Source organism: Hyperoodon ampullatus (assembly GCF_949752795.1).
Source record: "Hyperoodon ampullatus genome assembly, chromosome: 7".
NCBI classification, from domain to species: Eukaryota; Metazoa; Chordata; class Mammalia; order Artiodactyla; family Ziphiidae; genus Hyperoodon; species Hyperoodon ampullatus.
The window spans coordinates 32,966,765-32,982,565 of NC_136920.1; the positions used below are offsets into that span (position 1 = coordinate 32,966,765).

Consider the following 15,801-nt stretch of genomic DNA (forward strand, 5'->3'; position numbering starts at 1 on the left):
ACAGTCTTGCAAATCTGAATATCTAAATTCAGAATTTGGGCATGCAGATATAATTATAATCTCTCTTTTGACAGCTTGAATTTACATAGTTAAGTAAATACACATATTCTTCTCTTCTTCTTCTTCTTCTTCTTTTTTAAAAAAATTCCTGGTTAGAGAAAGGACTGCATTTCAAAAGTCAAATATAATGCTAAGATAAACAATTTTTCCAGTTTTGAGACACTGCTGCATCTTGAATTGAGCTATCTGTGTCATGCTAATATTTCCTACATTTTCTTTTTGACAAAATAATGCTAAATACCCCCTATTTCCACACATATATAGTACGTATCTCTCTATATCCCACACTTTCTTATATTAGGCTGTTCAGGAATATTACACGAGAAACTGTGAGGAAGAACTTGAAGAATCAGATGATGATAACTTTCTCATAATTTGATAGCTGCTCTAAGCTTGGCTGAGCGTCCTCTGGGGTTATCTTGTACATCTTGATCTGCCGGAGTAAGTACCTTCTTATGCATCACTTTCCACATTAAAGGGGCCCTTCCTATAGAGAATCCTTCTGTGTTTTCATGATCTGAACCCAACTGTGATTTTTGTACCACCTTCTGTCTAGCACTTAGGTTAAACCTTTCTGTCATGCTTATCCCAAGCAGGAATCGTTTGATGATGCGATCCTCCAGTGAATGGAAGGAGAGGGCAACAAGGCGACCACCAGGTCTCAGAAACTTCTGAGCTGTCTTCAGTCCTGTGTAAAGTTCATTGAGCTCATTGTTCACAAATATGCGAAAAGCTTGGAAAGTCTTGGTAGCGATATGGGTAGATCGTTGTAGCAAGTCTTTTCGTGCATAAGTAGCAGAGGGAGGAAATGCACCTACAAACAGATTTTGTAAAAACAGGAAAAGAGGACAAATAGGTAACATTAATATTTTCCACTGTAAATTTACTGGGTTGTGTTGTGTGTATATTTAAGGAACTAAGTTTCCTTAGAAAACTGTCATTTCATCCATACATCTCCATTTTATTTCCGAGCCTTCCATCAAAGTTTAAAACTGTTCTGTCAGAAACATCTTTCAGAACTCTTAAGGGTAAATGGAGTCAAACAAGAGCAGAGAAAGAGAAAAAGGTGAACAAATATTTGAAGAAATAATAATGAAAAACTTCCTAACTTTGATGAAAAATATTAACTCTCAGCTACAAAAAATTCAATGGACCTCAAATAGAATAAACAAAGAAAACTGCACCTAGATGCATCATGATCAAACTACTACAAGCTGAAGATAATAAGAAAAATCTTGAATATAACACAGGAAAACAATATATTACATAGGGGAACAAAAATATGATTAACAGCTAATCTCTCATTAGGATAATGGAGTCTATAAGATACTGGAATAACATTCAAATTGTTGAGGAAAAAAACTCTGTCTTCCAAGAAAGCTATTTTAGAACCATTCTTCAAAATTAAAGGTTCAAAGACATTTTCAAATAAATTTAAAAATGAGAAAATTCATTGCTAACAGCTCTAAATTTAAGAAATGCAAAAGGAAATACTTCAGGCTGAAATAAAATAACATCAGGTGATAACTTGGATAGAGAGAGGGTAATGAAAATATGAGTGATATGATATGAAGATAAGAAATAATTCTCTTAATTTCTTAAAAGACAGGACTGTCTTTCTGTCATTCTTAATTTCTTTAAAGGCAAGACTCTAAGTAAAATTATAACATAACATTCTTGGTTTTATAATATAGATATAGATATGTATAGTATATGACAGCAACAGCACAAAGGATGAGAGTGTGTAAATGAAACTACACTAGTACAAGGTTCTTATATTTTACTGGAAGTTAAAGTTGCATATTGTGGTCCCTAGAGCAATAACAAAAAATAATGCAAAGAAATAAAGCTAATAAGTGAATACAGAATAAAAATAATCCACAAAATATTGTTTAACACAAAAGAAGGCAGAAGAACAGGAAAATAAAAATGAGACAAAGAGAAGACAAATAGCAAAATGGCAGACAATAAATCCAAATATAAAAATAATCACATGAAATGTAAGGGTACTAAACACTCCAATAAAAACTTAGAGGCTGACTGAAAACTAGCAAGACCTAATTATACATTGTTTACAGAAATGCACATTAAATATAAAAACACAAATAAAAGTAAGCAAGAGGCTGTGAAAAAGTATACCATGTAGAGATTAAGCATAAAAACCCCCAGAGAGACTATACTACCATTAGACAAAATAAACTTTTAAAAAGAAGAATTGTTAGACCACAAAATAAACCTTTATTATTGAGGAAAATGATCAAGACAGCAGGAAGATACAATTACAACTGCATATGCACCAAATAACATAGTTCCAAAAATTTACATGCCTCAGAAAAATGACCCACATTTATATAGGCAATTATGTTTTCTCCAAAATGTCAAGTTAATTCAATGGAGAAGGAACAGATTTTCAATGAAAGTGATTATTTGTACAAAATAAAATGAACTTCAACCCTTACTCCACACCATACACAAAAATTAATTCAAAATGGATCATGGACCTAAGAGTAAACACTAAAACCATAAAATATATATCTGACAAACCTCTTTTATTCAGCACATATAAGGGAATCTCACAATTTAATAACAGTTCACATTTAGTAATCTGTAGCTCTGGTAGTAAAGTACATTAAGACACATCTGATTAATCTTCTTAGGAAATTGGATCAGAGAAGGGGAGAAATAATATTTTACCTGTACCACAGAGCTGAGAACTCGGCAGCCTGACATTAACCAAATCAGTGTTATGGTTCACTCTTCCTCTACAAAATCTACTTTGCTGAAAGGCTAGAAAACGTTAGACATTAGGGAATTTATCTTCCAACAACCAGGTCTCTCAGAAACAAAATGCCAAAGTCAAAGCTGAGGAGGGAGGTCAACTTCTTTCCCTTTGCTATTCAACTTCTCCATTTTCTGGGAAAGAGTTTTGGTCACTGGGCAATGTATTTCAAAACATTCTAAGGATCTGAACAAACATGCAATTATTCACGATTTAGAGGTTGGATTTAGAGAACGCTTCAAGAAGGTTGCATTCCTGAAGTCCTTACGTGATTCAAACCTTGCCTAATTCAACGCTAATTTTTTCAAAGGAGAAATGTAATATAAAATACATTTTAATGTATATGGATTTTAATGTAAAATAGGAGGTAAACATTCATGGAGCATATGGATCAACAAACACTGTAGGATATTTTTGCTTTAAGGCTTAAAAACTTGTTTTTCTTATCATCTCTAATACTTTGTAGAAATTAAAACCATGGCTCAACATGGTAACTGCTTAGCTTTCTTTGCATTTTATCACATTTCAAAGACATATATTTGAGGATGTGGTTTTTAACATAGCACTCTGAATTAGCCATGCCTGGATATGTGTTAACTAAACTGATGAAATGATAGAAAAGCAGAGAGCTTAATTAACACTTCCTTGATATTATCTTTAAATGTTTTTGAAAGCTAATACAAATAGGAAATGTTAAAATAACAAAGTAATGTCTGAAATCCCCATAGAAATTCTAATATAAACAATGGCATTGGTTCATTTGACATGACAAAGTATGGTAGGCATTTCTGTTTACCAGCTAAAATGGCACCTTCCTCTGCTATAATTATAGTTTATAATTAATTCAGCCAGCTAGTTATGAAACTATGAGTTTCCTGATTCTTTTAATTGAAGAAATCTGTTTTTATTTCAAAGTGTTCATATAAAGTGAGACTTTATTAACATTTTATACTATGCAATGTCAAGTTTATATAATTCATGTTCACATTAAGTACATCCACACTATGAATCTGGAGCTCACAAATTAACACCACTGTGACCAGATAAGCTTGTTTTTATAAGGTCTAATTAGGCCTTGTCAATATCATATCATGGAGAAAGAAAATAAGAGCTTTTGTTTATATTTAGAAATGGATGATCCTGAAGATAATAGGATAACTACATTCCATGAAGCTTTCCTTCTGGGGTTTTCTTACTTTTGTTTAGGGAATTCTAATATGGACTATGTCCACTGGATTTCTTGGGAAGGATTTCTAGGTGTGGTCCTGTCAGCCTCCTCAGGTCCCATTTTTAGAGAGATGACAAGGGACTGAAATGGGCAACGTGTTTCGTGCAGCTTTTTGGTGCTGCTCTGGGGATGAAAGGCACATATCCTCCCCTACTTTATACTGGCACTTTTGTGTCTGTAATTTATGGGAAGAGAGGTTGACAATGCAGATTGTGTAAAATGAAATAAAGAAACAAAAGTATATAAAATAGCATATGGTAATGAAAATTAAAGTAGTAAAAACATCAACTGGCATTGTTACAAACAGACAAGAATATAAGAAAAGACAATACTGCTATCAAGAATTAAGCAAGATTCTTTGTCTGAATTGGAAACTTTAAAGACAATCAGTAAATATCCTGTGCCTCTGAGGTAGCAAAAAAGGGTTTCCTTGTGAAAGTCACTGGTCATAGAGCAACTCTGCTACAGAGTTCTTAGGTATGCATAGACTAGGTAGGAACATTTGCCTACAGGTCATCAGGAAAAAAGATTCAAAAACTATACCAGAACCAATGCCTACCTATGATCTGGAATCTGATTTAGGCCATAGGAAGAAAAATATTAGTGAAACATGCTCCCTGACTCTGAGTAGCTGGCTGTTTTGCAATCCTTCACTGCTTTCTCACCTCCCACATCCTGTTATCAGAAATAGAAACTGGTCTCTCTGTTTTTCCATTTCCTGAGCTTAATCACAAAGTCTTGTATGGCTAATTCATTTGATTAAGGCAGAGAGCAGGTAAGATAAAATATGGACTCAATCACAATTTGGGTCATTTGGTTTGGTACTGAGAGAAAATCTCCTTTTTCTGGTTTATAGTCCATCAACAGATTTACTTCACACCAGGCCAATGTATATTAGTTCTAAGTGGGAAGAGGTGTGCTTACTCTTCACATAGCACTTATCACACTACCGTGATTACTAGTTTGCTTGCCTGTCTTACTCATTCGACTCTGATCTCCTTGTGAACAGGAACTATTTCATGTTAATTCATATCCCTACTGCTTAATAGAGAAGCTTATGATTCTTAACTTTGACTGCACATCAGAGTCACCTGTGGAGCTTTTGAAAAAATAAAGATGCTTGGCTTAAGTCCAGACCTATTGAATCAGTTTCAGGGGTTTATTACACCAGGAATCAGTACTTTTAAAAAGCTTTACAGAGGATTTTGACTTGCAGCCAAGATTAAAAACTACTGTAGTAAACACTCGGTAAATGTTTGTTAAAAAGATAATGAACAGATAATGAACAAAAAAATATGTATAAATGAATAAAAATCCAGGACCATAACTACAAAGTTTCATTCATATCATTGAATGGATATATGAAGAGTATAATATTCAGTTACATCAATAAGTGACTAAATGAAGAACATAATATTTTTAGTCTGAGAAAACATTATGAATAGATTTTTTAAATAATGTCATGAAACAAACCCCATCCTATATACTACTTTTTGGCCAAATATGATTGTGCGTACCTAATTATGATTTTAATGGGACAACTGAACTCTTAAATTTGCTAACAATATCATTGTCTCAATACAACTGTATGCATGTATTTAATGATACCTGATACTGACTGGTAATGTCCTTAATGAATCAATCATTTGCACATGCAATGGAGCAACTATAAATAATTTGAACCTTAGGCCATGCAAGCTTGAAAGCCTTTATTATCTGAAATGAGCAAATGTGCAAAGTGTAGTTTATTTTTGCATATTTTCTTTTACAGAATAAAATAAGACATGAGAATGTATTGGTAAGATTTGGAAATTTACAGTAAAAAAATTCATCAAGATCTTCAGTGGTTTAAGTTCAAATTCCCCCCAAAGATGAATGCATTAATTAATTAATATTATAATTAATATTATAATTGAGTTAATTAACATTGTTGGGATTTTTAGGTTAACTATTTCTCTTAACACCTTTGAAATCCTAAATGACAAGTCTTCTCAGTTCTTCAAAATAGCAGAACTGTTTTCCTCCTAATACCTTAAAATAGCAAAATTATGTCAGTAAAATTCCTACAAAGGGAAATTAAAAGCTAATATACATTCAATACCAAGTTAAGATGTTTTCAAGTTAAGTACACTTTTAAAAAAATGTATATTTAAGAATAAATGAACATTAAACCCACTGTGGGATAACAAGTTCTAATTTCAGTATAACCTTAAGACATTAATTGGCACTTACCTCTCTCACAGTAATGCTGGGAAAATTCCTAACATAAGAGATCGACCCTAGCTATTCAAGAAAATATTTGAAGTGTTCTGCCTCACTAGAGGCACTCCATTCTCACATTCCAGATCAGGCTCGTTTGCAGTGGTATTTTACAATGCCTGACAATTTCATATCCTTATTCTTTTCTTCCTCTCATATCAGCAAATTCTGGCAACTCTTTATCTGGAATGCATCCAGAACCCTACCACTTCACACCAGTTCCACTGCTCTCACCCTACTCCAAGCCATCATCATCTTTTCCACACAGTCATCAGACAGATCTTTTGTGTACAAAAATTGGATGTCATTCCATGGTTCAAAACCTCTAGTATCTTCCTATCACATGAAATAGGAATTGAAGTTCTTCTTACCTTGGCCAAATGTCCCTATGTTATATACAATTTCTGCTTCTCACCACCCCCATTTCTCTGAACTCATCTCCTGATTGAACTCTGTAATCTTAACTAATTCATGGTGTGTTCATCCTGGGTCCTTTGACCTGTACCAAGAATATCTATCTGCCTATATATACCTGGATGGGTTACTCCTTACCTCACTCAGGTCTCTCCTCAAACACTGCAGAATTAGAAAAGAAAAATAGCACCCTGTCACTGGAGTCCCCTTACATGGTTTTATTTTTTTTTTTCATAATACCTTATCAGGGATAATATTTATTTGTTTACCATCTGTCTTCCTCCACTAGAATACACACTCAGTGAAAACAGAGACTTTGTTAACTGCTATAAATCTTTTACAGCAAGAAGAGTTAGTAGATTGAAAGAATGATTGTATTTGTACTTTAAAGTTATAAACATAGTCATTGTTAAAAAAACAAAAACAAAAGCAAAAAGATTTATTATCTGTAGTATATGCAGTAAAATGTTAATGTCACTACTTAAATTCCACCCTAAGAGGCAATCAAGAGGTATACTTTCTAACTTTTCTCTTAATAGATATATATGACACTTGTATATAAATGTATGTACATGCATACATATATATATTTGTAAAAAGGGAATGATCTGTACAATAACTGCAACTTGTTTAATTACCTTACTTTTAAAAATAATTTCAGTTGTATAGGCACATTATAGTCCATTTTGTTTGTTCATTTAACAAATGTTTATACTGTCAAGAACAGTACCAGCTAACTGGGAATGGTAATTAAGGTAGAGGCAGTCTCTACTTTGGTGGAGCTCATATTGCCACCACAGCAGGAATATTTGGGATGTTTTCTATTTTTACTATCACAAAAAAATGCTGCAGTAAACATGTGAACTGCACATTTAAAAAAATTCTACATGGCAGAAAACCTCTACAAAGTAAAAAGTCACAATGTGGGAAAAATACTTTAACTGTATGTGAACTTGTGATAGTACGCCTGTAGAATTAGTGTTAGGTCAAAAGCTGTTTATGCCCATTTAAATTTGAATCAATGCTTCTAAATTTACTGTCTAAATAGATTGTACCAGTTTACTTCCACCAATAGCATTTGAGAGAGTCCACCTCCTCACGTACTCGACTAGTACTGGAAACTATTACTTTTTGTAACTTTGACTAGTCTAATAGTAGGCAAATGATAGCTTATAGTTGCTTTAATTTGCATTTCTTTGGCAATTAGTAGAAGTGGGCATCCTCTCAAATATAATGACCATTTGATTTTAGCTATGAACTGCTTGAACAAACTCTTAATGTGATGTTGCTTTTTTCTTTATTGATTTGGCAGAACTATTTATAAAATAAAGATATAAAGCATTTTCCTCTCATATATAGTTACAAATATTTTTCCTGGATTGTGACTGTCTTTTTACTTTGTAGATTTTTTTCTGCTCTATAAAAATTTAGAATTTTCTGCTATATAGAATTTTTTCATGTCTTTTAGATTTTGTCAAGTTTAGGAAGGCTTTTCTCACTCCAAGATTATAGATATAACCAACTGTATGTTTTTCTGGTATAGTTCTGGTTTTATTTCTTACATTTAAATATTTGATCCACAAGAAGTTTAATTTTTAGTATAGTATGAAGTAGGGATCTAACTTTATTTTTTAAAAACCACATAGCTAATTGCCCTATTTATGAAATAGTATGTTATTTCCCTACTCATTTGAAGTACTGCTTTGATCATATGCTACATTTTTAGATACAAATCTGCTTCTGGATTCTCAATTGTGTTGCACTGATGTATTTCTCTATTTTTCTGCTAATACCAGATTATTACAGCTTTTAAAAATTTTCCAGTACATTTTGCTATCAGGTGGAGTAAGTCCCCCTTTCCCATGCCATTATCTTTCTTTTAAAAATTTTTTTGGGTATTTTCATTCACTTATTATTCCAAATTAAATTTAGAAATAATAAAGTATATAATGATAAACATTTTGATTGGAATTGCAGTAAATTTCTAAACTGATCTGGAAAAATTTACATTATCATATCAAACAATCCATCCAAGAAACAGTATTTCCATTAATATTTTACATGTCCTTCATTAAAGTTGAATAGTTGTCTTCACTTAAGCCATGGTCAGGCTATTTGTAAGTCCTGTGTTTATACATACACATTTTAACCATCTCTATGGAAAAGCATAAGGAATGATAATATTATATTAAGATGACATGATGTAACAGAAATAGGGCTAAACTTTAGAAAGGAGAGACTAGGCTCAGTGTAAGATCTTTTACATTTTTATGGCTGTTTGATGTGGGACAATAACAAAACTTCTGAGTTTGTTTCCCCACTAGAAGATGAGGTGATAACACTTCTCAGAGGATTATTCTGAAATCAAATAAAGAAAATATTCAGGAGCACCTAGTGCACACTTGGCATAAAAGTAGTCACTTTAGGAATGTCATTCACACACTTATTTATTATTCTCAGTTGTAAAATGGAATAAGTGATGAGGGGATTTGATAGGTTAATTTGAGGTTCTGCCAAACTAATTTTACTTTCATCCTGAACTAATAGCACAGTAGGTAGGATAGAGGGCTTCTGAAAACCCCTGAAGCATCTGAGTAATGCTTATTGGATTTAGGCATCAGACTAAAACACCTCAGCATCCAGAATGAAGTTAAAATTTTCCTTATGTACAAATTAATGGCATACTTCTAAGTTTACTAAGCAGTATTTAGGCCTTAAAAGTATGAAGACTTAGCATGGCATAGGAATGAGAAATCATTAAAAATTTTTTTTTTACAGTTTGACCTTGACTTATAATAACTGATGCTAAGAGTTAAAACTCTAATTTCATTAACCTAAACCTTCCAGATTGCACTCACTTGTCCAGGAGATTATTTTCCATAATTACACTCCTAGATTCCTCTTGCCACCTAACTGTACAACTTGTATTATGGCATTTTAAGCACATAATATTCTTTCTCTGTTCTTTTTTTATTTCTTTGCTTTAGTTCTCATGGAACATTTTTCTGCACAGGTTATCTGCTTTCTTAGGCACAGTTCCACAAGGATAAAATATATTTGGAGTCATTTTAAACCAGGCCCATTGTTTTCACAGCTCCAAAAAACCCAGTAATTACATCCTGAATGATGTATATCAGTAATTACAGCATCATTCACTTAGCCAATATTCATTATGTACAATGTAGTAAACACTGGGGATTAAAATGTTTATGAAGACATAGTCCTTGTCCTCAAGAAATTCAAACCCAAAGAAGAGAATGATAAATAAATAAATATTGGGAAGAGGGTTATAAAGAAGGATTGTACATACTATTAAGGGAAGGAGGAGGGGGAGGGGGAGTGGAGAGGGAGGGGGAAGGGATCTTTGGCCCTCATATAGACAGCATTTTCCAAACTACTGTTCTGCAGAACAGTGATCTTGTAAACTATAGCACTTGCACTCCTAACCAAACATCAATGTGTCTGTTTTAAGTCTGAGAAACGCAGCATGTTATACTCCTTTTTTGGAGACTCACAATACTCATTAGCATGGTAAAGCTCTGAAGGCAACCGTTTAACTTTGTTTACCTAGCATGTCCAAACTTTTTTTTTTTTTTTTTTGGGGGGTTTTTTTTTTTTTTTTTGCGATATGCGGGCTTCTCACTGTTGTGGCCTCTCCCGTTGCGGAGCACAGGCTCCGGACGCGCAGGCTCAGTGGCCATGGCTCACAGGCCCAGCCACTCCGCGGCATGTGGGATCTTCCCAGACCGGGGCACGAACCTGTGTCCCCTGCATCGGCAGGCGGACCCTCAACCACTGCGCCACCAAGGAAGCCCCTGTCCAAACTTTTTGAAACAGAACTTTTAATTTTTAATAAAAACAATTTATTCCATAGAACTCGTTTGCTGGGTAACACACTTTGGAAAATATTGAAAATAGGTTTTGTGTTAACCACTTTCCAAATATCTTAATTACATCATTAAATCCCTATAATAATCCTGAGAGGTAAGAAGTAAATATCCTTAGTTCCATTTAAAGGTCAAAAACAAAGGTGTAAAATGTGTCTTCTCAAGTTCACAGGAGTCAAATGGGAACTCAGATCCTTTTAACATGAAGTGTACCCTAACATCCCCTTTTTTGAAATACTGAGTGAGCCTAACTTCTCCAGAAGAAAGGCATAACATTTCTGGCGAGTTCATCTGAAAAACACATTCAGGGAAGCCCAGATCAGCATTAGTTCATCTAAACAGAAAGGATGTTCTTGAGTTTTTAAGTGTGCCCAAAACAAGGCAACAATTTTAAGATTGTATGTTCACTAAACTATCTCATCTCCTTTTTCCTGATTAGAATTTAAGGAAGTTAAGATGAAATCACATGGTTTAGAGTGATTTCCAGAAGCTCTGATTCCATGTCTGGTGTTTGTATAACAATCTCATTTTCTGGGAGAAAATGAGTGTGGAATCTTTACTCTAAGCCTGAATAGCCTTTTACTGAGATGTTGTAATGGAACCCAAATCACTTTGCATCAAGTTGCAAGAGTTTGGCTTTCTTTCCACATTTCCCTTGGGGAGATGTGCATTGTCAAGCCTAAAGACTGCGCATGTGGTGAAGGCAGCAACTGCCCTGATCTCTTACCCTGGGAACAGTAATGAATACCTTTGGCTTTTGTTCTTTTCGTTCCATTGAAAATAATATATTGTTAGCTCAGGTTATTAGACTGTGCATTTGTCTCTTTTTCATCAGCTTTCTTGATAGTGGGTTTAAAAAAGAAACAGTTGCTACTGCTGCCATTATAAAAAGACTTTTGGGCAGGTACTGATTACATGTTTTTGATTAGGAATCTAGACTCATCCAATGCAGTACATACTGGGCTTTTCCTGACTCACTTGCTAGGAAGGGAGCCCTTTACAGTTTTTTCATGTTCTAAAAATGAATCTTAATATTCTCCAGCTAAGCAAAATGAGGGGACAAGCTTGTGTACAATTAGGAATAAAGGGCTCAGATGGCTAAAATCTTGGGAAATTAAACCCAGATCCTTTTATTTTTTTTCTTTAAAGCTTCTTAAAAAATGTTGAAAGAAGACTGAAATATTTTTCCATACATTTGTTATTAAGCATTTCTTGTAAATACACAATTTTACCAATGACAGGGCAGTGTTCCTTGCTCTCATTCTCAGTCTAGAATGCCCTTTCCCCTCTTCTTACAATTTATGTCTACTCATCCTTAATACTCACTAAGGTGCAATCTTCTCCAGGAAGCTTTTGCAATGACCTTTTAATAGATATTTTTATCAAATTATTTACTACTCTATACTATTTATCTACTAGCCCCTACTAGGCTGTAAGAAGTCCAGAAACCTTTTCTTATTTTCCTTATATCCCCAGTCCCAGGTCTAGGGCCTGGTGCACAGTAGGTGGCAAAGGGGAAAATCCACTAAATAAAGGTATTCTTCCAGTCCCAGATAAAGATCAAGATGTACCATAAATGGTATTCTGAATGTGGAAATTCATAAAATCCCTGAAATCTTTGTAAGATTTTGTATATACATGCAGATTTATGTGGAGACACTGCAGGGCTTCTATCAAAGTCTCAAATATACCAGGGACTCCAAAGTAGGTAAATTCCTGGCAAAAACATATTGAGTTTACTGAGTTTTCGGCTTACAACTTACCATCTTTAATAATACCACTAAACAAGGCTCTGCATTTATCTAGTTTTGGTTTGTTATATTTTTCTTTAACTCCAGGAATATCACCACTTAGCACCATCAGAAGCATTGGTTTAAAAAACCCTTTAAAAAAACAAAAAAACACCCCTTTATGCATGACAGCAGAAGTTGGAAACTATAGCAGTGAATATTCAGTCTTCCTCTGACTCACAAGGAATTTCATATTAAAAAAAAAAAAGAGAAAAGCTTGCTTAGTAACAGGCTGCACTATATATAATAATAGAACACAATTTGTAAGTGGAAGCGGTAAGATAGATTCCATTCATAAAAAACACCATGCTTCTGGCTAGATAAATTACTTGAGGTCCCAGAGAGAAATTATCATTTTTAGTTCTGGGATACCCTTATGCTACTTACACTTTTTAAAATTTAATATATTCAAATGTTCAAATATATTGAGATTTTTAAGCTTGTGAATGAAATTAGCAATGTGCTGTGGCTGTCAACGTGATGCACTGCAATTCCTACTCAGTGATAGGGTTTAAAAATTAATTCAGCTCTTGCACCTGTTTGTCAGCATTCGTCTGTCGAATTTCCATCACATTTAATAAGCCTCTGTGATGTAACTCGTGTCCTTTTGCCTGGGCTCCTTTAATGTAGGGTTAAATTCTCACCCATCTGAAATTCAAGTAATATTACAAATTTCAAATTGTTAATTAAAATCTGTGAACTTCAGTGGTTCTGGATAAAATTGGCTTTACTCAGTGAGGTTCTTTTGAAACTTCTTCAGAGTTTCATCTAATCCCCAACTCCTACCAGGTTAAGTCTGATGACAACATGATCTCACTCTGGGTGGTTGAGATTTACAAATCCTCCTACAATAGGGAAAGCATCGAGTTGTAGGCTTGAACCAAAACGGTAACAAGGAACATTACCTACTGAGATGAAATAAAAAAGATGGCTCAGAATTAAATTAAAAGAATATCAAATAAAAGGATTGATATTTTTCTCACATTATTTTTCAATAAAGCTAATTCTACACTACCTGTGTCTTAAAATGCTTAGCATAGATGGGGTAGCTCAAAATGAATCATGATTCCTATTACCTATTTAGGCAGTCAACATTAAATTTACTTATTGCATCTTCAAACCAGGATTGAGGACTATTTGCCAGATACTGTGAACACAAAGCAGTCTAAGCAGGAGGTTCCAGCATATTAAAGACCCATAATAAGATACTTCATTTGAACCTTTAGGAATAATCTATAGGGCATACAGTACTACTCTCAGTTGGGCCAGTCACACTTTCCAGAGCTGGGAGATGGTAACAGGAAAAGATATTTAACAATGCCATCTTTTTCTTGTGAGGTCAGCATATACACATAATTAATCCTCATGCTACAAGGTAAAGTTGTTTGCCCTCCTGTTGCATATTTAACCTGCAATGGAACACTTCTCAACTGTATTGAAATTATTTTAAAAAATTTAAAACTTAAATATTTCTCCCACTGAAATATAAGCTTCCAGAAGTCAGGATCGTGTGTTACTCCCAGAAGGCAGGGATTATGTGTTTTCTCATTTTTCTCATAACAGGCTTGATGAAAGACTAATAGACTGTCTTACTGAATTAAAGAATAGATGATCAATTTCTCCAAAGGCCCATAGCACATGGATTTTAATTAAATAATAGATTATAAGTGTCTCCTTTTTCTCCCTACCATATCCCAATCTAATAGTGAACCCCTCCCCCACTCATCTTTTATTTTTCTGCCTGCTCTATCCTACTAAATTGTTCTAGGAGCAGTGTTCTGGATAATGTCCAGTGAAGGTTACTGGTTTCTAGAAGAATGTATGTTCATTCTGAAAAACAATGTTTCAAGGACTAAAGGCATATATATATGCCATTAATCTCACCTAGGGGATTTAGCCTATAAAGGAAATACCCCTCTCGGCTCCAAAATCCTTTAAATATGCATAAAAGCATTTATTAATTATATAGCTTTCAATAATAGCCTCCACTAGGAGGTAAGCCAAATATCTAATAATGATGATATGATTAAATAAATTATGGTATTTCTTACTGATACTTAGTATACTGACATAAAAAATGAGTAACATGATAAAACACTAAGTGAATGAACTCCCAAATTATATCCTTTCAACCATTTCAACTAAAAAAATGCAATAATAAATAAAAATAAAGAGATAAAGAGAATATGCAAAATTATATGTGTGCTATGGTGGTAGAGTGGTATTACAGGTTTTTAAAGTTTTCACTTGAATTTCTTAATGTTGTATGACATAAATGGGAATGCTTTTATAATAAAGAAAATTTTACATTTTTTCTACGATCATGAATTTTAATTATTTTTACATGTATTTGTGAAGAAGATTCTATCAACAACTAGATAAGGTAAATTCTTCATATTGATTAGCTTTTGTCAAATTCTATCATATGCCTAGCACAAGGGTAGGTAGTTTTAAAATGTAATTTCTAATCATCACAGCAATCTTATAAGTTAGGAAGCATTATCCTTATCTTAAAGAGGATTGGAATGATTACATAACTTGTCCAATTTCACACATCTAGTAAACAGCAGGGCTAAAATTTGAATCCAAGTTTTTGTATAATTCCAAAATGAATTTCTTTTTCCATTACTCAGTGACACAACAGAATGAAGAGACATGAACCCTGACTAATAATGCAAACAGGTAAGCAATATAGCAATACAGCATACTGGCTTGTTAATTTAAGTCCGTCATCAAAGTCCATTTTCCATCTAAAGAGTACAGAGATGAAGTCAACAACTTATAAATCCTACCTGCTAGATTATCATTCTCAGCTTCAAATTCTGAGATAGGTCTGAAGCACATAGGACTCTAGATCTTAATCTAGAGATTAGCTTTCCAGTGGACTTTACATAAATGTTCACATTCTTTTTTTTTTTTAATAAGAAATTGTAGTACCTTCAACATCATTGCCATGATTCTGTCTCTAAAACATTTCACTGAATAATAATAATTAGGCAACAGAAATATTCGTTCAACAATAATAATTTATATTATTTTTAACAATAACCCACGTTCTCTTTTCAAAATCCAAGCCTATAGCTTATTGTGTGAGAGCTAACTTGTCACCTGGTTAATGAGATTTGATTCACCTTGAATGAGCTGGCAGCCAGCCCATCTTTAGAGTTCTTTAACTGATGAAAAAAAGGGGGGAGAAAGGTAAAGTAACAGCAGGAAATAATGCTTTCAATAAAAAAGGGATGCCTTCTCCAGTCTTGGCCTTTCCTCACACTGCTTCTCAAGCTTCAGGTTCCTAGTTCATTGACTGCTACATCTCTGCCTGCTGACATCTTAACCATCCCTTCAAAAAGCAAGACAGCTACTGCTTGTATAGGAAATCTCTCC

The 15,801-nt window shown here is 33.8% G+C and overlaps 1 protein-coding gene across 2 annotated transcripts in view; it reads right to left on the reverse strand.

Moving 5' to 3' along the window:
* Nucleotides 1-428: 428 nt before the first annotated feature.
* Nucleotides 429-15,801, reverse strand: part of METTL15 (methyltransferase 15, mitochondrial 12S rRNA N4-cytidine) — a gene marked incomplete at both ends in the record, with an annotated part of 193,899 nt that continues 178,526 nt past the window's right edge. The window contains one exon of one of the 2 annotated variants that reach the window (XM_079708765.1): nucleotides 429-874. In XM_079708765.1, coding sequence (XP_079564891.1) covers nucleotides 429-874 — 446 coding nt within the window. The remainder of the gene's footprint in view (nucleotides 875-15,801) is intronic. The other variant, XM_079708764.1, reaches the window with a different exon arrangement.